This window comes from Fukomys damarensis, unplaced genomic scaffold (genome assembly GCF_012274545.1).
Source record: "Fukomys damarensis isolate Sample0158 unplaced genomic scaffold, DMR_v1.0_HiC HiC_scaffold_18, whole genome shotgun sequence".
Taxonomy (NCBI): Eukaryota; Metazoa; Chordata; class Mammalia; order Rodentia; family Bathyergidae; genus Fukomys; species Fukomys damarensis.
Window position 1 is genome coordinate 2,839,693 of NW_022900930.1, and position 23,325 is coordinate 2,863,017.

The window sequence follows — 23,325 nt, forward strand, 5'->3', positions numbered from 1 at the left end:
ATAAAAAGAACTAATTTCATGAAGGAAATTTTAATGATTTTTGACTATTTGGACCATAATCTTTAGTCCACCCAAGTTCTTACAACAGCTCCAATGTGCAATTAACAAGGTCTACAGGATCTCCTCCTAGCTTGTGGCTACATAATGAAAGTACAGCGTCTGTTTCCTGCCAGGGTCCTCATTGACACATTGACTAATATTAAAAGAAGCCACAGAAAACATAATCTCTAAAAATCATTCTTGGGTTATGTATTAAACTGCGCAAAACTGATTATGTATTAAAACAGTGCCCAAATAAGCTTCTTACCAAGGAGAAGGAGGACACTGGAAATACAATGTATTCAGTGACAGACTGATTTATTAAACTATCACCAAAGTGGGAAGCTAAGTTGTCAGGAATATCAAAGCATTCAACTGCTAAGGTGTTAATAGTGATAATAAAGATTCTACAGTTAATTTGTAAAATAGTCTTATGGACTTCACATGGTCTATAGGATCTTTTTTTCAAGGTCATCCTACAGTGAATCACATAAAAAATATAGTATCTCTGGGAGAACTACATAGAATAGCACTCACAAAGTTTAAAACTACACTAATCGTCTTTAACATTATTTAATACGCTTGTTTGTGTGATATAGGAGTCAAATCAAAGATGGGAAATGACTGTAAATTACTGCAAATTTAACTTGGCAGTGACGGCACTCACACTGGAGATTGCCAACACAGCACCTTGAGTAGAGAAAATCAGCATAGCCTCTAGCAACTGCTATGTAGCAATGGACCTAGCAGCTCCCTTTCTTAATCTATCATCATCAGCAACAACAACAACAAATAAAACTAGTTTGCCTCACCACAGAGGTAGTAGTTTGGGACCAGATAATGTATCATTACTACAACTTGCCTTATGGGGCTATTCCAAATCTCCTGTTCTCTTGACAACATGGCCCAGAGAGACCTGGATGGCTTTATAGCCCACAGCACATTATGCTGGCTCCACTGATGTAGTAATAATATGTTTACTAAACCTGATAAGCATTACAAATGTTTTATTAAAATATATGTATGCTGGAGAGTAGGAGACAAATTCTGTAGCACTTCAGTAACCTACCAAAATGGTCAATCCTAGGAGTGGAGTGGTCTGGGGACATATCAGGACCCCATTTCTAAACTTAGACACATTTGTGTGGTATACACAGGCCACTATAACAAAATGGGAGGTACACGCTTAGTGGCCTTTTTGGATATTAGAGGTCACTATATGCGATGTTCGGACAAACTGCTCTGAATGATGTACCAGTTATCCCATAAGCAACTCCTAACTTGAAATTTGTCCCAGTAGAGTTGAAAATTTCACCAGAAGTCACCAAGTAATCTTGACTAGAATATCTCATCATGAAATAGATATTATCTGATTGCTAAACTGTAGAGTTGAATGTTCACAGCAACACTCCACTGAATAGGTTTAGAAAGAATAGGTAAACTGCATAAGCAGTGTCTGACTCCTGTGGTATCATGTTTATTTTGCCTCCCATAACTCAATTTCTTTTATGACACTTAATTGACATTAGTGGTTAAGAGAAAAGGAAAACACACAGCTTTGCTGTGTGACTGGATCAGCAAGATACACTAGCAATAGCAGGAAATGAATATTACAGATTTATTCAAAAGAGCAAGGAGAAGCTGGACCTGGTGGTGCTCTTGGAATCCCAGCTACTTTGCAGGCTGTTGTGGGAAAATGGCAAGTTTCAGGCCAGGCTAGGCAATACAGACAGAACCATGTTCCCAAAAGGAAGCAGACCAAGTGAGCATGAGTTCAGGCACCAGTACCTCTGTTGTTTGGGTTGCTTAGGAGAGACTCATGGGTGGTGGATAATAGATTCTGACTGGTAAGAGCCTTACCAAGATTTGCTGGTAACAAGGAATTCTAAAGGAAAAGAATGGAACTACTGTACTTCTCTGAATGAAGACATATTTTGAAGAAGTCTTTTCCTACCTTTAGAGTCAAGAAGATGTGTGATTTCTGTCTTCCAGAACTTTGTTGTTTAATATGTGTGTGTGTGTGTGTGTACACAATCTACTTAGACTTTACCTTTGGGATAGCATCTGGTCAAAGGGCAGTTTCATCAAAAAGGCCAATCCTCAACAAGTGTACCACAATATCATCTTTGTGAAAAAGTACCACATGCCTATGCATTGTTTGTTTCTGAATTCTCTATTCTGTCTCACTGTCTTCTTTGTCTCTGTGTATCTTCCTCTGCCCTAATTACTAAAGCTTTATTGGCTTTGATTCTATAATGCGATCTCCACTTTATTATTCTCCACATTATCACGGCTGAGTAAGAATGTAAATATAAATTATTTGTAAAAGCCTCACTCTTTCACGGCTTCTCCACCAATGACTTCATCCTAAGTGTTGTCCTAGCCACTCATTCCTCAGTGCACACTCCAGGCCTGGGCACAAACCTTTTAGCAGAAATGTACTCCTCCCTCTCATCAGTAACTGCACATCACATCCGCACTTTTGTGCTCATCTCTCCCCTAGGACCTCACTTTTTTTTTGGTACCGGGGATCGAACTTGGGTCCTTGTGCTTGCGAAGCAGGCACCGCAACCACTGGGCTAAATCCTCAGCCCCTAGGACCTCACTTTCAATGATCTACACCAGCACCAGCACATTAAACTCATCGTGTTCCTACTACATTTTCATTGCTCCTTAATCTCCTTATCAAATTACAAAAATGTTACGAGTATTATTTACCTCCCCAGCTTACTAAATGCGGTGGCAAAATAATTTTCATTAATAAGATAACTCAGTGTTCGTCATGCATACACACTATTAAAAATAAAAACTGGGCCAGGGATTTAGCTCAGCGGTTCGGTGGCCTGCCTTGCAAGCGCAAGGACCCGAGTTCAATCCCCGGTACCATAAATAAATAAACAAACAAACAAACAAATAAATAAATAAAATTTAAAAATAAAATAAAAACAAACTCTACAGTTATTTTGGAAAAAAATAGTAGTTGCTTCCTAGTAAAGAAAGATCAATTTTTAATTTCCTGAGGTAGATGATTCTGACCATGAGAGGTAAATGTAATGTCTAAAATATCCTTCTTGGAGCATCAGTGCATTATTGGCATAAGAAAGAAGCATTTATTTGGTTATTTTATGTATGATCTTATTCATGTATTCATAACACTGTAACATACTATTGATTAATTTGATTTTTATATCAGCCTATAAACCAAGTATGAAAGTCACAGAATAAACTACATACAAACTTTATGCCTTTTGCATAGAAGTAGAATCCATAATCATTGGTCAAGGTACACAGATATGACTTAAAATGACAAAAAGTATAGGGGTTGGGAGTGTAGCTCAGTGGTGGGTGCTTTGCTAGCATACAGAGGCTCTGAGTTCCATCACCAGAACCAAAAAAGCCGTTTTAATTGAAAAACTAAAAACATGAAAATCTGACAGACTAGACTAAATGTATCAGAAATAATATTACCAATATTGTCTAGTCTTAAAAAATGCAAATAGGACAGGTTAACAGCAAGTATATTTTTAAATAAATCAATTTAAGGAAGAGCTTAACAGAAATTCTTTTTGTTTGTTTGTTTGTTTTTGGTACTGGGGATCAAATTTGGACCCTTGCACTTGCAAGGCAGGTGGTGGAACCACTGAGCCAAATCCATGGCCCCCAGAAATTCTTAAATAAAACAACTTAAGATATAAAGGAGAAGGGTGGGGAATTTAGCTCAGTGGTATAACCGCCTGCCTCACAAGCACAAGCACCCGAGTTCAATCCCTGGTACAAAAAAAAAAAAAAAAAAAAAAAAAAAAAAAAAAAAGATATAAAGGAGAGAGCTTTGTTATCATTTATTGCTTTGTATATTTACATTTTAAAATATATTCACACTTCAATTAAAAATGTAAGTATTAGAAATAAAACCTTGCATGGCAAATTTCCATTATTAGAAAAAGAGCAAGAGTGAGAACCACAGACAAGCAGAGAAAAATACAAAATAGAAAATGAAGCATTCAAAAGCCACTGTGATAAAAACAGCATGGTACTGGCAAAGAAACAGACCTGAGGATCAGTGGAACAGATTGGAAGACACAAAAACAAATCCAGATGTACTCAGCTACCTCATCTTTCACAAAGGAGCTGACCGTCCCCATTGGAGGCAAGATAGTCTCTTTAATAAAATGGTGTTGGAAAAACTGGATCTCAACCTGCTAAAGATTAAAACTTGACCCTTATCTTTCACCATGCACTAAATTAAAATCCAAGTGGATTAAAGATCTAAATATTAAAACAGAAACACTAAACTTGCTGGAAGGTAAATTAGGCAGAACTCTTGAAGACATTGGCATAGAAAACATTTTATGAACAAATCCTCAGAAGCACAGGAACCAGCAGAAAGAATCAACAACTGGGATCTCATCTTATTAAAAAGCTTCTGCACTGCAAAAGAAACCATCAACAGAACTAAGAGACAACCTAAAATGTGAGAAAAAAGTTTTACCAGCTGCTCCTCAGACAAAGGACTACTATCTAGAATATATAAAGAACTTAAAACGATCAGCCCCCCCAAATATAAAGACCCTATTCAAAATTGGGCATCTGAAATGAACAGACATTTCTCAGACAAAGAAGTAAAAACAGCAAGTAAATATATGAAAAAATGTTCCACATCACTGGTCATTCCAGAGATGCAGATGAAAACAACACTGAGATTCTACCTCAGCCCATTTGCCCATCAGTTGGAAACTGGATAAAGAAGATGTGGTTTTTCTATAAAATGGAGTACTACTCAGCCAGAAAGAATGAGAAATTAGATTCATTCGTAGGAAAATGGACACATATTGAAGATATACTCTTAATTGAAATAAATAAGTCACACGTGTAAATATGGAAGTTTCTCTGGTGTGAATAAACTATAATAGTACATAAGATCCTAATGAGACAATGGACAATGTGAAATAGGAAGAAAGGGGCTAAAGGTGTAGGGAAAGTGGGAAGGGTAGGGGAGAGGGAATAAGGGAAAAGAAAAATATGAGAAAATGAAAATGAAGTGTTTGTAAATGGGGAAGGGAGGAAGGGGTGAAAGCAGGGCAGGGATAAGGGAAAAAATGAGAACCAAGACCTGTCATGTAAAGGTACAGGATCCCAGTGATGAACGTAACTGTACTGTGCACCTAAAATGTACCAATACACTCAATGATGAAAAAAAAGAAAATAAAACATTCAAAATGTTAATAGTGGTGACAAAATGCCACATAATATAAATTCTCTTAAATTTTTTACATACTCAACAAATAAGACATGATTAACCTAAGTTGCTATTTATTTTTTTAACACACTGTTCTTAAACTTGTTTTTTAAAAATATTAGTACGATGAGAAAGTTTCCCTAACAATGACATGACATTCATCGTTGGATTTAATACTTCTGGTGATTTTATACAACATGTAAAAATACCATAAATGTTTAAAGTCTACATAAAAGTTTCTTTTAAATACTGTGCGTCTTTGAGAACTCTGAAACATCTGAGTGGATTTTTGTCTCAGTTTTTTTCTTTTTTTAATATTTTGAATCTATATTATCTATAACAAAATTTCTGCTTTTTTTTTTGGTACCGGGATCGAACTTGGGTCATCGTGCTTGTGAGGCAGGAAGTGGAACCACTGAGCCGAAGCCCTGGACCAACAACATTTCTGCAATTTTATGTATGTAAACAGAAACCTATTTGATTTATAGAAGTTTCTTTATAAATAATGTTTTCTTTCTGCTGAATTTAATTTCATGAAACAAAAAGAACACAATCATACCCTGAAAACAGTACAATCGGTTGCTATGCGTATGCTGTGAACTGACTATCGCACCCGCCTCACCTCACAATTATCTTCTGCATCTACGGAAGCAGGCTGGGAGCCAAGTGTAATCCACTGGGGCACTGCACCGTTCTCTGTGCTCACTATAGGGTTTGCGGACTCGAGAAACACCGGGCTTTCTTTTAACACACCTCAACTTTCCAACCCCCACACCTAGCAATGATCGCTATCCTCTCTGCGTCTGTAAAGTTGTCAATTTTAAACGCTAAAAACAAACATGATCAAGCTTTGTCTATGCCTCGCACATTTCACTTAATGACCGCATTTAATCCACGCTGCCACCAGTGAGGGATTCTGCTGGTTTTAAAGTCTCAGTGAAATTTCAGTGTGTGAAGAAACTCACTTTATCCATTGAACTTAGGCCACGCATTGCACACAGCACAGATCTGGACGCTTTGTTGCTCTGGACTTAGCATTCCTAAGCACTTTCTGACCTCACCAGGGTGTTCATCCATAGGTAAACTGGAAGAAGACTGTCCCCGGGTGTGTGCTTTACAGCAGTGCACCTTGTTACTAACGCACCTGTTTCTGGCCTTTCTCACATTCTGTGTTCACGCTAAATCTCATTTTTAAGTTTGTGCATGTTTTCTGACACTATGAGAATAAAAAAAAAATCTTTCTCATATTATTCACACAGGCTTTTGCTTCAGTGGGAGTCTTCCATGTTTCTCAAGGTAAGGGGAAAAAGTGAAGTGTTTCCCACATTTATCGCCTATATAAGCCTTCCTTCTCCTATGAAGACTTTCATGAACTTGAACACAGAGGAAAATAAAACGTTTCCCACCTATGTTCAGATTTTCTCTTCCGTTCTCTTTCCTGAGGTATATAATGGTATCTGTGCACTGTCCTTCCATGTCTGTGCAAGTCACTATATATATACATATATATTCAAAATTTTCTTTCTTAATTTTTTAATGTCTATGTTGGTTGCTCCAGATCCATCCATTTTTGGCAAATGACATTATTTCACTCTCTTTTATGGTTGAATACTATTCCATTATATATACACACTACATTATCTTTAGTGCTGCAAATTGAACCCAGGGTTTTAGCACTGAGCTGCATTCTCAGAGTTATTTATCTCTTTTTATGAGACAGAGTCTCATCAATGATTAAGATTTTCAGGTAGAATATAAATTTTTTTATATTCGTGCCTTAACTTCCCAGCATGCTAGGAATGCAAGTAGGCACCTTCCTGCCCAGGCTGTTCTATTTTTCCTTTCTACTCATCTGTGAATGGGCATCCAGACTGTTTCCAGATCTTCATATTTGTAAGTGGATACGTACGTGTCAATGTAACATGATTAATTTAACTTTGGGGGAATAAACCCCACAGAAGCATAGGTGGACAAAATGGAATTTCTATTTTTACTCTTTGTCCAATCTCTATACACATTTCCTTAGATGTTATACTACTGTTACATTGCTACAAACATGGTGGGAAGGCAGCTTCTAGTATTTCAGAAAATGAAAGAATGTATGCTCTGGAAGATGGCTGAGAACAGCAACTATCAAAACAGGGGGCACTGATTTGGATTTTGAATACTTCCTCAGGGTTACAAATTTTTGAAATAATGAATGTGTATGCCACATTGAAATACATATAGCATTACTTCCATAACTTGTTTGAGAAGAAAGCAGTCTTTTGAAAATACATCTATGGGTAATTAGATATGCTGTACTTGGCTCTCAGTCTGAACATAAATATTTTTATATATACCTATAAGTAATGCCTAAATACAATTTCATACAACAGTTTTATAATCTTCCTTTTTTTTTTTTTTTTGTAGTGGGGATCAAACTCAGGTGTTTGAGCTTGCAAAGCAGGCGGCAGAACCACTGAGCTAAATCCTTGGCCCCAACAGTTTTATAATCTTGAGCATGAAAAATAATTTGTTATTCTTATACATTAGATAACCTCACTTGTAACATGATGTCATGACTCTGTGCATTTCAGATATTAGGATATTTCAAATATTCAATTGTCCGATTCTAGACACTCAACATGTATAAATCTTGGAGAAATTTTGTGGCTTCATTTGTGCAGTTGCCTTGGTTGTAATATTTGTGAACTCTGAGGGAATATTCTTGTAACTACAAACTACTTTAAATTTTTCCTGTAACTGTTGTACTCACGTTCAATTTGCTGGTCATCGCCCCAGTTTATTCCTAAAGTTTTGCAATATTGCATCTCTGTAGAGCTTCTTTAGGGATGGATCCAGCAAAGCCCACTCCTCCCTGGTGAAGGTCACAGCCTCAAAGATCCTCAAAGATCACTGCCTTCCTGCTGGGAGGCTCTTAGCACTGTGCTGTGGATCTGGGCTTTGGTGCCAGGAAATAAAGCCCTCTTCCCCTGGGCCGCCCAACTGGACTTCTTTATGAATAATTTTTCATGATGCACTGGTTTATACATTAAGAAATGCCAGTGTATTTATGGTATTTCTGTTCTTATTTTAACTTTCAAATAACACCACAGCTGATTGAAACATGACACTTTTTCTACAAAAAAGTACTTTAAAATGTAAATGATAATGAAAAAAACAAATACAATTTCTAAATGCAAATAGTATCACCAGGCATGGTGGCACAGGCTCTAATCCCAGCACTCTGGAGCTAGAGGATCACCATGAATTTGAGGCCAGCCTGGGCTACACAGTGAGTTCAACCCCAGCCTGAACTGCATAGTGAGTCCCTGTCTCTATATAAAATATATGCTAACAATTTGAGTAAGTTTTAAATACATTACTTTTTTTAAAGGAAGTTAAGTAATTACATACCAGTGCAATTCCCGCAGAATAAGGAATAAAACACATCTTTTCAGGAAATGTTGCTGCCACATAGTCTGGATAATCTCTGTAACTAAATAAACAAATACATACACATTTAGAACTAATTTTAATGAACAATTTCAATGTGAGAATTGCATAATTGTCTTGCTGCTTTGAATTTGTAGTTCATAAAATTCCAGTCTCTATAAAATTGAGACACAACCTTTTAATATGTCTTAATTGCTCCAAATTTGGAAGACAGTCTTCACTAGATCAGAGTAAATACTGTTTAAAACATATTCAATAGATTTAATAGTTTGAGTTCGTGACTGTTCTCATTACATTTGGTGAAGGTCACCAAAGTCTTTGCTCCAATGTTTTGATCTAAAACATTTTATTGTCTAACAAGGACATAAATTTAAAAGTATAGGTAAAATATGTCACATATAAAAAATATCAACAGCTTCTCATAGGAATTACTTTATTACTTCATAACCAAACATCACTTTTTTTTTCTTTTTATTGAGTTTATTGGTAAAATCTAAGTATACAATACAGTTACATTTATCATTGGGATCCTGTACCTTTACATAATAGGTCTTGATTCTCATTTTCCCCTTGTCCCTGCCCTCCCTGCCCTCCCTTCACCCCCTCCTCCCCTCCTCATTTACAAACACTTTATTTCCACTTTTTCAGTTTCTCATACTTTTCCCCCTCCCTTATTACCTTTCCCCCACCCTTCCCACTTTCCTTACACCTTTAGCCCTTTACTTCCTATTTCACATCATTAATTATCTCATTAGGATCCTGTGTACTACTATAGTTTTTCACACCGAAGAAACTATTCGGTATTTCAGTTAAAGAAATCTCTGTATGAACATTAAAAATAGGGAATCCTAAAATAAAACTAAAAAGGAAAGTAAAAGACAAAAGGCAATGACATTAAAATAATCCTTAATTCTGGAGATGGAAGTGGTCCCTGAACATATTTAAATTGCTTCTTGCTCTTATAGTCTTATCTTATTCTTTTTTTCATTATTTAGAGAATACTTTATTAGTTTCTGTAATCAAACCCACGTAGATATGACCTTACATATTTAGTACGACCCAAACATCACATTTTAGCTTCAAGAGAAAGTACACAAACAAGTGCTCATATAATAGCACTATTCTCAGAGATTCACGTGAATTATCCCATTTGATATTCAAAACAAGCCACTGGAATAAATAATATTTTATACATGTTAAGCAAATTAAACAGAAGAGAAGTCGAATTCTCCAAAGGTGACATGATTATCAAGTTAACTAAAGGATCTAAACTAAAGCAGTCTGAATCCAGAGCCATACTCTCAACCACTAAGGTGCAGCTGCCACCTCTCACTGTGGCCAGGGCATTTCAAATCAGGTGTCAAGACCTACTGTTTTGCTTGTTAAGTGCTTCCTGTTCCCCTTTCCTCCTTCAAGTGTGCAAAGTCATTCCTAACTATGAATGAAATTTTGAAAAGAGCTAATGAATTTGTTTGGTGACAATAGGCATATTATTTCCACAACTTGAAATGATTTTCTACTTCACTTCCATGTCTACTGAATTCAAATTGTCATACATATCTATCATCAGATGAATGGGTAAAAGAAATGTAGTATTTATGCACAGTGCAGTACTATTCTGCCATAAAGTAGGATAAACATCAGTCATTTGTAGGAAAATGGATGCACCTTGAAAACATAATGTTAGCTGAAGTAAATCAGACACACAAGTATAAATATCATATGTGAAAAACTCAATATATAAATAAAGTATGGAATAAAGACAAACAATAGGAAAAAAGAGGCAAAAGTTATTGTAAATCAGCATGAAAAAATATGTCTAAAAGTGTACCTTGATTTAGTATAGTTGTCTTACCAGTTTTATGCTTTTGGCCTATTATTCTGTATTTATGATAATCCATTTTATAAGGACCTTATAAAATAAAACAATGAATCTGATTCTGGCAAAAAAATTATAAAAAAGGGGGGTGCGGGAAGGGAAAACCATTGAGATGTGTTATGTACATGTACCAAGGCCCCACAATGAATGTAATCATCACGTACTGCAAACCTGTACTAACAAAAAATACTAAACAAACAAAGGAATGAGTGAATAAATAAATAAAACCCAGCTTTAAAAATAAAAACACTGAAAAATGTAGTATATATTTCTGTCTGATATGTGAAGTATAGATTAATCTTTCATATGCAAAGAGAAATACTGACATGCCAACTGTAAAATACAAATTACATATACAGTGAGATAAGCAGAAAGCTATTTATTATCGCCAACAATCTAACATGAATAGAAAAGAAATATATAGTTATTTTTCTCATTATAAAGCTAACATTGAAAATAAAATTAAGATAAAATACTTTAACCAAGTTTCTCAAGCCTTAGATCAAGCTTATAATCAAAATAAACTTCACAAGATAAATTCCAACTCTTCAGGAAGTGGTTGGGGGTCTGGGTTCTGGAGTTAGAAACTGATTTCTGATCCTCGATACACCACTAGATAAGAAAGTCTTGTGATGGCTTAACTTCTTGCAATCTAAATGTATTCATTTGTAATAGTTTGATAAACTTAGTAATACGTGTTGGTAGTCTTACTTTATTGTCTGAAAACCAAGAAGAGAGCACAAGACTTAATAAAGCACCTAACAAATAATCAAAATATGAAACCCTAAAATAAATAACATTTCCCTAAATTAATTACATTATTATCATAGATTTGTATTTTCTTTCCAGGAATACTGAGCCATTATTCTTACATGAATAGAAAGGCAACATCATGAGGTTTTAGACTAAGATGAGACTGTTTCCATTCCAAAAACTTGTACAGTAATTCATCCGCCTCGCCATCTGTAGATATCTTATTTGTATCTGACCACAATTCCAGTGATGACAACACAATCATCACATTAAGTTGTGCAAACATCTAAGGACATAAGAAATAAATAGATTTAAAATCATGTTGTGTTATTTTATAGTAACCTAGAAATTATTTCAGTATTACTATACAAATCCACACTGAATTTAAATGGATGAATTAATTACTCAGAAGCAGCACTTCAAGTTACTGAAAATGTAATTCACAAACAAAGAATCTGATATGAAAAGGAAAATACTTACTGAATTTACAATGTTGATCATTTCAATGACTTTGTTTGTTATGGTCACACTATCGGAGCCCAAGTAATCATACTGAAAGACAATTGATTTTTACATTTAAACCCAATTTGTTATGTTATATTTTGAGACTCGGTCTTCATCTACTGGCTGATTAAATAGTTCAAAATAAAACATTAACAAAGAAAAAATGAATATAAACTGGATCACCTGTATTGTGTGTGAATGGTGATGCAGAACAGTACAGTCACTCTAGAAAACAGTTTGGCAACTTATTATGAAACAAATAACCACCTTTACTACATGTCCTATCCATCGTACTTCTGGGCATTTATCCCAAATAAATGAAAACATAATCACACAAAAACCAGCATGTGAACATTCCTAATACTGTTGTCCCTCATGGCCAGAAATGAACATTTTTAAGTCATTTAAGAGTTGAAAATATAGTACAACCATTCCACAGAATATTATTCTGCAATAAAAAAGAAATGAAATCCTCACATATGGAACCCCTTGGAAAAACATTAAGAAAAATATGGTGAGATTAAAAACAAACTCCAAAGAAAACACTACAGGAAAACTTTATATAATATTTTTGAAATGATAAAGAAGAACAGCTTATGCCACTCCAGGATTAAGGAGGAGGAGGATCGGGGTGAGGCTGTGGAAAGTTAGCACAAGAATCTTGTGGTGATGTGCTTTTGAGACACCACAGTCACACAAAACCACAAACACACACATCCACACATGCACACACACAAATCAGTGTACAAAAAGTGTTAAAATCTGAAGGAATTCTGAATTGCAACACAATTAAACTGTCTACACATCGGCTTTCCACAGTACACCACATGCAGTGGATTTCTGTAGTAATCTCAAATTTTCAAAACTATACTCATATCAGAAAGTAAATGCTCCTTCCTCCCTCAAAATAGTGTTTTTGGGCCGGGGATTTAGCTCAGTGGTTCTACCACCTGCCTCACAAGTGCAAGGACCTGAGTTCGATCCCTGGTACCAAAGGAAAAAAAAAAAAAAAAGATAGTGTTTTTACTTTAGTATTTAATGGTACTATCAATTACTATACCCCACATTTATTATGACATATTTCACAGAAACAGAAGCTTTTGTTCACTGCTATATCCTTAATAACGACAAAAGTAGCTGATATGTAGATGACATTCAGCAGATTTAGACAGATAAATTTACAAGTTCTTCTAATTTTACCTCACCAGTAACTTTAATGTTTTACCATTGGTTCTGGTCCTACTGAAACCAATTTCTATGTTCTCACTTCAATGACTGAATAGTTTCTCAAATGCTTACTCCTCCAATTTTCCCGTCAGCAATCTACCCCCTACAGTATGGCCAAACTAAAAATTCCAAAACGAAACCATGAATGTGGTACTTCCTTTCTTAAATTTTTTCAATGTCTCCCTATTGCCTTAAGCTAAAATCCAAATATCCTATAATTTATTTGCTTTATCTATTTCCACATCCCTCTTTTAACCCTGTGTACTAATCACAAACCTTCTCTTGCATTTGCCCAGGAAGGTTGGTACAAAGTCTTCCCCAGGCCAACCCCCCACCAGCTGACCATTTACTGTATCCATTGTAAGCCCCACTGTGTTAATATGCCCTTTTCATGTTGGTTACTTCTTATGCTTTGATAACTTGGGGCCTTGTAGATTTTGAAAACAACATTATTCTCAGAGTTAAGAGCTGGTGACAAGTACCACTCAGGTTCTCTGTGAGGTTCCTTAAGTGAGGGAATCAAATCTTACCATCAGAATAAAACCTGGAAAATACAGTTTTATCCCTACTTTCTGAAATCTTTAATAACTACAAAAATGAAGCCATTAAAGGGTTGATTACAAACTAAGTAATCACACTAAGGCCCTAAATTTTAAGAGGCCCTCAAGTTGTTTACAGAAATCAAGAATCTATAGAGTGCCCTTCACATAAGGCACACCGTGGACTGCACTAGAAGTACCTGCTGATCAAAAATTCTGACATACAGTAATAATGGAAACAGTTTTCATACACAGGTATACTGTCATCACTACTGCGTCAGTAAATATTTCATGAAGTGAAATGTTCCTTGGATTAGGATTATATACTGCACCTGTAGACTCCCCTAGAACTCTTAAACAAGCTCACCTTCACCACAAGCCCATTAAAAATTTGTGTGACTTAAAAGTGTCCCTAAAAGTGTAAAGATCCAGCAAAAGAAAAAAAATCATTTTGCTTTTCAGGACTGTTTTGAATTTTTTTTTTTTTGAGACAGGTCTAAGTAGTTGAGACTGAACTGGAACTTACTATGTAGCCCAGGCTGGTCTCGAACTCACAGTGATCCTCCTGCCTCAGCCTCCCGAGTGATGAAATTACAGGCATGCACTACCACACCTGGCCTTGTCATTTTGGGTTTTTGTTGCTGTTGTTGTTGTTGTTGTTGTTCAGGACTATTATTAAATATTTCAAATAAAATATTTCTGGTAAAATTAGAATGGTTTTTTGTTGCTTGCTTTTAGTTTGCATATTTTATACTGTGCTGTAATAAAAAGCAAGTAAGATAACTAGAATCTTTTCATAGCCTTCTAGCTAAGAATAACTATCTACTTGTATCAATATTTAAAACTAAAGAAAAAGTGTAAACACATACCAAGGCTTTGTCCACCACGATATACATTTCTAGATAAAGAGGAAGTAAGTCTGGAACAGGTGTTTCTGACTAGAGAAAAGAAAAGCAGAAAATAAAATTTGATTTATTTCAAATTCTTTATAAATGCTACTGTCATGGCACTCATAAGACTTGGTAGGAAGTTTTCTTGTTACAAATGAAAAATATTAATGTATAGAGCTTTAAGTTTTATATCCTGGACACTAGTATTAAAACCACTGGTAATGAAATCACGCAATAGATCTGCAGTGTCCAATTTATGAAGAACAGAACACCTAGCATTTTGAAGCATATATTTCATTTAAATATCAGAGACACATTGAACTTCTGTTTTACAGATTGTGGAGATACTGGAGATTGAAAAGATAGTTACACCTGCCAGAATCCTTCCTGTATCCAAATCCTTTGCAGAGCCTCCTACTAAGAGGTGACAGCTTTACCTCTCTGTCTTTGTCTAGGATGGGACCTCATAACTTCTTTTTAAGTCAATAAAGGCAGTGCCGACCTCCAGTGCCAATCTACATCATGCATACCCCACTCCGGCTCCCGGAACACCAGCTCTTCAGTATCTGCCCAGCCTACTAGAGGTTAAGAAATACCTGGGGTGCAGGTAGAGTGGAACTAAGCTATTGCTTTAGGACAAAAGAAGCAGCTGTTTCTTTTATTTATATATATTATTTTTGTTATCCATGCCTGAGGTACCTAATGATGACATCCATCTTGAGGAGCTGAATTTCTATACAAGAATGCTGTGGTGCTAGGACCTCGCCACCTGCCAACCCACTCCACACGCCCAGCTCAGCGGCATCCACGAGGATGACGTTCACGTCCCTGGTGTGGCTGGCTGACGTCAGAGAAGAGACTGCACACCGTTCCCAAACAATTATGTTTGGGTGATTCCAGCTGCGCAGCGGCTCCCTGAAGGATGAGTGGGCTCATAGGTGGTGTCTGTTAAAAGCGTTTGAAGGCCGATACATAACCTGCAGATGCCTGGAGCAGAGAGTAGCACAAGGGATAAGCAGTGGGCACGCTGAGAAGCCTGGGAAGGAAGAGCCTGAGTGTGAAAAAGGGTTTTGAAAAATCTCACTTATCCTGGTGAATCTAAAAGGAGATACACACAGGTCCAAGGCTGGACACAAATTTAGAAATGGCTTTGGAAGGCACTGACAAGGAGGACTGGAGATGAAGGCAGAATCACAATAGCTTGGGTGCTGCATGTGCGTTCAAGCCCTGAATTAATTTGGAAACAGCTGGCCGGGCACTGCCGGGCTGAGCAGATTCAAGTCATTTAACAAAGCCTCTCTCAGATCACTACGTGACCACTAACAAACAATCCTCTTTATTAAAATAGTTCAGAAAAGTCAATAAACAATGAAATGATAACACGCCACAACTGGCAACAGAAACAAGAGACTGGGGACGACAGAGCAACCTGATTCCTAGCATTACCAAACTGAAATACTCAAAATTCCCAGTTCTTAACAAAAAACTGTAAAATATAAATAAGATGACCAATTCTCAGGGAAAAATACAGAATTTTTCCCTAAGGAAGTTCAGATAGTGAATTTAGCTGCCAAAATTATAAATTAACTGTTTGAAATATGCTCAAAGAGCTAAAGGAAATCATATAGAAAGAAATAAAATAAATCAGAAGAACGATGCCTTACCAAATAGGTAATTTCAATAAAAATATAACATTTTATAAACAATTATGGAGCTGAAAAATATAACAAACAAATTACTAGAGAGATTCAGTAGCAGATGTTAGCAAACAAAAGAAATAATATGCAAATTTCAAAGTAAATCAACAAAAGTTTTTAAAATTACTTTTAATTAACACTATCATTGTATCTACTTATCTACTTATCTAGGTACAGGGTGCTAATTCGATAATGTACATACACATAAAATGATATCATATCATGATAGCATTTCCATATTCTGAAACATTTATTTGTTCTTTGTGTTGGGAGTTTTTGAACTCCTCTATAAAATATATAACTTTTTTAATTCCTACTATGCTATAGAACACTAGGTAGAATTTATTTCTTTATCTAACTGGTTTTCCAATCTGAAGAAAAAATGAAGATAAATGAACAGAATCCAAGAGACCTGTGGAATAGCAATATGGGAGTCTCGTACAAAGAAAAATGAAAAGGGCAGAAGGAATATGTGATAAAGTAATAGGAGAAAATACGACACATCTGATGAAAAACAAACTGAGGGGGCCAAAGACAGTGTGATGATATTTAAGTACTAAAAGAAAAAAAATCAGTGAAAAATTTGTTATCTGGCAAAACTTTCTTTTATAATTTAAGGTAAAGACATTTCCACACAAAAATTGAGGGAGCTAAGTATAAGAACTGCCTGCTACATGCTGAATTGTGCCCCACATGCAGAAGTCCACCTCACAAAACTCCAGAAAGGGACTCCGTTAGAAGAGAGACTTTGAAGAGGTAACCAAGTTAACATTAGGTCTTTGGGGCAGGTCTTGATGCACTACTATGGGTATCAACAGAATGGGTATCTTTCTTTTTATAAAAAAGAGGAAATTAATACACAAACACAGGGAGATACGATGCAGGTATACAGATGCAGATGGTGACGTAAACCACCTCTGAGGACACCTTATATCAAGCATAAAATTTCCACAATAGCTTAAAATTAAATTACTATTATTTAAGCTACCTCGTCTACAATACAATGTTACAGAAGCCCTAGAAAAATATGCCAAAGGTAGTCCTCATTTCAAAATGAAACTGAATATGAAAGTACTTTCTAGAAACAATAAAATAATTAAGAACGTAGTCAGTACATTGGTAAATGTAGAAGCCAGTATTATGTTTTTGGTTTGTAATTTCTCTCCTTTCCCCAAATTAATTTTTAAAACATCATAAAATAAAAGTATAAATATATGTTAATGGAAATACAATGTTTAAAGATGAAATGTGACAAAGAAGGAGCAGAGGTTTTGTGTCTATGTGTGTGTGTGTGTGTGTGTGTGTGTGTGTGTGTGTGTGTGTGTGTGTTCTACAGAAGCTAATTTGGTATTCATTCAAACTAGGGTTGTTATAAATAGAAGACTTTAATTATAAAATTTAAGTAACTAAAAGCTATATAAAATAGATGCAAAAGGAGATGCTAATTACCAAAGTGCATAAAATATATCAGGCACAATGTAATAATTTACAAAATAAGAAATTTGTAATAACCATTAAAGTGAAGAAGAAATATTTCTATCTCTTCCTCCAGAATCCACGAAGGCCTCCTTAACGTGATCACAGCTCCTAGAGGTAAGCACAATCTTGATATTTATGATAACCAGCTTTTCCCTCATAACACCAGAAAAGTAAACTACCAGTCAATACTCCTGGCGAGCAGAGATGCAAAAATCAACAAAATACTAACAAACTGTACTCAGTGGTACATTAAGAAGAGCCCTTGGATACAAAGTTTCCTGGACACGTATAAATCAATAAATATGATTCTTCATATTAACAGAATGCAAGACAAAACTATGTGATCATTTCAGTAGGTGCTTAAAAAAGATTTGACAAGATTCAACATCATTTCATGATAAAAAACTCTTTAACAGATTTGCTATATGTATATTCCTTTACACAGTAAAAGCCATAGTTGACAAACCCACAGCTAGATAGATTCCTACTCAACAGTGGCAAACGGATGGCTTTCTAAAATTATGAACATGACAAAAATGTCCAGTGTCACATAGGACTGAAGTCCTGGTCAGAGCAATTAAACAAGAGAAAGAAAGAAGGCATTCAAACTGGAAAGGAAGAGGTTAGATTGTCCCCATTCACTGACAGCATGATTTTATATACAGAAAATCCTAAAGGTCACCAAAAGTTTTTGAACTGATAGATACGTTCAGAAGGGTTGCAGGAAAGTAAATCAGTAGTATTTATATATACTGGCAACTGTCTGTAAAGAAATTAAGACAATCCATTTGCAAACATGTCCAAAAAAATAAGAATAAATTACTAAGAACTGTAGCAGACATTTTCAACCAGCATTAGCAGGCTATGGTGGCACAAACATCTCGCTCGCCCCTCCAGAGTTCAGCTGTGTTACACTGGAAGTAGCAGAGTTTGGCTGAGTTTGCTCGCAGTCAAGGTCAAGAGAGTTACTAAGTTATCCAGGCTGGGCTTCAATTTGAGATCTTCCTGCCTGTGCCTCTCACTGTGCTAGCATTACAGGCATGGGCCACCACACACAGCTCAAAGTTGCTGTTCCTTGCTTATGGTGACTTATTTTCTTTTGTTCCTGATTACCATTGCATATAGGTTTAGCACTGTGATTTTAAATACATTTTTTAAAAACAGAGGCTTAAAAAGACGCTTTCTCTAGAGATGGGTTTCAGTTGTTTTTTATCTGACTGAGGAGATGCTACCATCTAGGACCAAATTCCTAAGTTCCTTAACTTCAATGAAGCCATCCTAGAAGCCTGGCTTCAACTCCTCCTGAAAGTATATTTATTTTCAAGTTTATTCCTACATGTACCTCACAATGAGAAATGGTTTATTATACCACTTCTTCTTGGGTTTTACTTCTGACTCTTTTAGGCTTGTAAGGTACTAAAATCAATGGTGAAATAAATATCCACTTTTCCAGGATCAAAAAATAGCATTAGGATAAAAACAGCTTTAAATAGATATGTTTACCTCTGTAATACCACACCTTTTCCCAGATCTTGCCCCAGAAAATACATCTCATGTTCTTGAGAATTTGGATTTCATTTTGCATGATTTTTATGTCTTCAGTATGAGGCTTGGTCCCATTGCCAAGTTCCCAATTATTCAAAGTAGACACCTTAAGAGTATTGTTTTCAAATAGTAGACATACATATATTATTTAAAGTTTTTAAAAGTTTTGAAAGTTTTTTGGGCTGGGGATTTAGTTCAGTGGTTTTGGAGCCTGCCTTGCAAGCGCAAGGCCCTGAGTTCGATCTTTGGTACCAAAATATAAAAATAAATAAATAAATTAAAGTTTTTTAAAGAAGTTTATGAGAATAAAACTTAAGTAAAACATGAGATAGTGTACAAGGCATGGAACTTTTGGGCAAATAAAGCTTTTTGCTCATCTTCACCATCACACAAACCCTTACTAAGGTATGAGTCTGTTCGTCACTACACCTTGGACGGTTCTACAAGAAGCCAGACATCAATACTGAACCAAGAATTCAAATCCAACAAGGTCATTGTTTCTTCATCAAAGACAGTTTACTGAGAACTGTAAAAGTAAGGAGTCAGAAAGACTAGTGATTGCAGCATGTTTCTTTTGCTCACTAATGACTCAGTAAAATAGAATCTTAAAATGATGTGTGATGTCACAAATCCATAGTTTAATAAATTTCAAATGGATTAATTAGGCTGCATTTTCTGGAATCAGCTATTTTATTTATCATTCTGATAGTTTCACTTTTAAGTGATAATAGTATAAATTCTTCAAACACAAATCTTTCTAACCAAACTTTGATGCATGCTACTTCACTATTTTTTTATTAATGTTGCAGAGGAAAATAATAGAACTAGGCTGGCTGTTAAGTCTCTTTCAGTTTGAATTTTTTATATTAGTACCAAACGTACTTGCGGTACACAATGATTACATCTCTTGGCTTACTGCATTGTCAAATGTAAATAACGTACCTCCATTCTTTCTGCATCGCCTCCTCTTCTCCCTCTCCTCTCCATCTCTTGACTCCCTTCCCATTTTAAAAAGATCTCTCTCTCTCTACTTCCTATTATAAATCTTTTACTTTGCACTTTACTTGTACTTCAGCTTACTCATAGAAGAGAACCTATTCAGCAGTTAAGCTTATGTGTCTGATTTATTTCACTAAAAATTATGGTCTTGAAGTGTATCGATTTTCCCAAAGATGACTCAAATTTATCCTTCTTTATGGCAGAGAGGTACTCTACTGTATATAAATAACACGTTTCCTTTATATATTCATTTGTTGATGGAGATATAGCTACTATGAACTGTGCTGCTATACACATGGGTAGGCATATATACCTGTAATATGTCTTTAACCCATTTAGAAGATGTCTGTAAGGGGAAGAGCTTAGTCAAATGGAATTTTTATTTTTAATTTTCTGAGGAATCTCCATAGTGGTTGTACTAGTTTACATTCTCACCAACAGTGCAGAGTGTTCATTTTCCTTCCCTTATCCTTGCCAGCATTTTTTATTTGACTTACTGATGATAACAATTTTCTCAGCAGAAAAGCAGAATCTCAGTGCTGTTTTAATTTGCATTTCTCTAATGGTCAGTGTCTACTTTTCATGAGGCTGGGACAAAAATACCTGACCCCCAAAGTTGAAGGAGGAAAGGTGTATTTGGCTCACAGTTTGTAGAGGTTACAGTTTATGGTTAGTTGGCTCCAAGGGAGGGTGGCATGGTAGAGGGGCGTCACAGAGCAGAAGACCAGCAGCAGCAGCAAAAATAAGTAAAACGTGACAACAGCAGCTCCCTTCTGTCCCATTATAGTCCCCTAAAGGCAGGTAGCACTCATACCTAGAGCTACACCAAACCATTTAGTGCACTGGTTTAGTAATCACACGCCCTTAGTCCCAGAATAACACAGTCTACATCTGGCCACCTCCGAAAAAGCCCCACCTATGACTGCTTTGGGGTGATACTAGACTCAGACCATAACAGTCAGCAATGGTGAACATTTTTTCATTTTAATGTTTTCTTTTTATGTCGTGTCTATTCATTTTACTTGCCCCTGTTGTGATTGGAGGGGCCTCATTATTTTTAGTTCATTAGATAGCCTAGATATTGGTCCTCTGTCTGAGGAGCTGGCCAAATGTCTTCCCATTTTATATGTTTTCTCTGCACTTTCTAAGTTTTTTTTCTTTGCGGTGCAAAAGCTCTTTAATTTGATACGATCCTATTTGTTAATTCATCACATCAGTTAATCTGATACGATCCTACTTATTAATTCATGGTTCTACTCCTCGTGCCACTGGGGTTCTGTTCATAAAGTTCTACACCTTATGTCATCAGGAGTTTCACCTATTTTATTTTCCACATTAAGTGTTTCTTTTAAATTCTTTTAAATGTACAATAATCTGGAGTTTTATACATATTTTAACTCTAAACTGAGAACTTACTCCAAAGATATATTCGGTTGTTAGTATCTTCTCAGTTATTTCAGATATCAGGGAATACTCTAAATTTACAACTTAAATTTTTCCTCACATTGAGGATGTTTTTTGATTTTATTATTTCTGTTGCATTTTTAAAAGTAATACTTCTTTTAAAAAATTGTTATGATGAGCAATTACTTTCCATGTTCTCTTTGATCTCACCTAGCTCACCACTTCATAATGTGGAAATATCCTCTAGCTTTTATTAGCTAAATTAAAAATTCAAATCATTAATGTGCCATGCATTTAAAAAATATATTGAAAAGCCTTTTTTTTTTAACCATGATGTTGGAGATTTAAGTATCAAAACACAACTACGAATCTGTGTTAGGAAATACACATACATTCACACATTCATGATACCAAAAGTTCTAGGATACACTTCCATTAACACTTTGGCTCAAATTCCTCAGCGTTACATCTCTCCATCTCTCGCTCAGCCATGCTGTCTTCAGTAACATGTGGGTCAGGTTTGACCATGATCATCCCCAGGCTTCATTATTATACTTTCAATCCAAAAGGAAACAGAAATTTTCCAAAAATTTTTGCAAAAGTCTTAAACTGATTCTCACTGTTCTGATGTCCAAAAATTGGAGGCTGCCAGGTATGAGGGACTTGTGGCAAAGGATTGAAGCGAGGGGTTGTTCCCTTCTGAGGGAATGATTCTGGTGATAAAAGCAAGTATTTCCTATGCTTGATTTGATAACACTTTCCTTCCATTATCTACATTCATATTAGTTTATTCAGGCTTATGTGTTTCTTTTTCAATTTATGATACAGTCTGTCTGTCATTTCTTCACATCCTTCTTCTTACATTTTATGGAATACCAAAAAGGGTGTTATCTGAAATTTGTCCTACTCAAAACTAGGTCTTTCTCTCTCTTTACTTAGAGGGTTATATTTCCCATTTGTAAAATGTACTTATCTCTAGCCAAGAAATGAAGAAAATCTAAGTGCTTATCAAGTAATGAACAGGTGAAGAAAATATAGTAGAACACACAGTGGAGTATTATTTATCCACTGAAAGACTGTAGTCCTGGGAGAGGTGGCACACACCTGCAACTCCAGAACTCTGGGATGCTGAGAAGAAGGATCACAAGTTTGAAGCCAGACAGGGTAACTACAACTTAGCATGACCATGTCTCAAAATTAAAAAGATTTTTTTAAGAGTCTGGGGATATAGCTGAGTCCAAAGGTCCAACCTAAAGGAACCAAACAAAAAATGAAATATTGTCATTTGCAACATGAATTAAACAATGGAACCGTGGTTAATTAAATTCAGAGAAATAAACCAGGCACAGAAAGATGAGTACCATACATTCTCCTCACATGTAGAATCAAGAGTCCTCTCAAAATAAAAATATACAAAGCATGGGGATCTAGCACAGCAAAGGCCCTGGGTTCATTCCCCACTACTACTACTACTTCTACTTCTACTACTACTACTACTAATAATAATAATAATAATTTCAATATTTTAAAATAAATGTCAGAGAGATACCAGGCAAAACACAAAGAAAGCCAAGTACAGGAAACCAAATACTCAAGATAAGTAAGCCATCCCTCCCCATAGCCAATAGAATTCAAGGGAAACAGCTGGACAGGGCTGATTAACTTTAGGGAAAGTTTTATTCAGTAATATATATAA

General features: G+C 35.7%; 1 protein-coding gene across 1 annotated transcript in view; it reads right to left on the reverse strand.

The window, feature by feature from the left end:
* Positions 1 to 23,325, reverse strand: part of LOC104857324 (disintegrin and metalloproteinase domain-containing protein 32-like) — an 88,709-nt gene that overhangs the window by 35,684 nt on the left and 29,700 nt on the right. Inside the window, exons 7-10 of the mRNA XM_010617146.2 lie at positions 14,485 to 14,553; positions 11,826 to 11,897; positions 11,465 to 11,631; positions 8,675 to 8,756 (exon numbers count right to left, since the gene is read on the reverse strand). Of these exons, the coding sequence (XP_010615448.1) occupies positions 8,675 to 8,756; positions 11,465 to 11,631; positions 11,826 to 11,897; positions 14,485 to 14,553 (390 nt within the window). The remainder of the gene's footprint in view (positions 1 to 8,674; positions 8,757 to 11,464; positions 11,632 to 11,825; positions 11,898 to 14,484; positions 14,554 to 23,325) is intronic.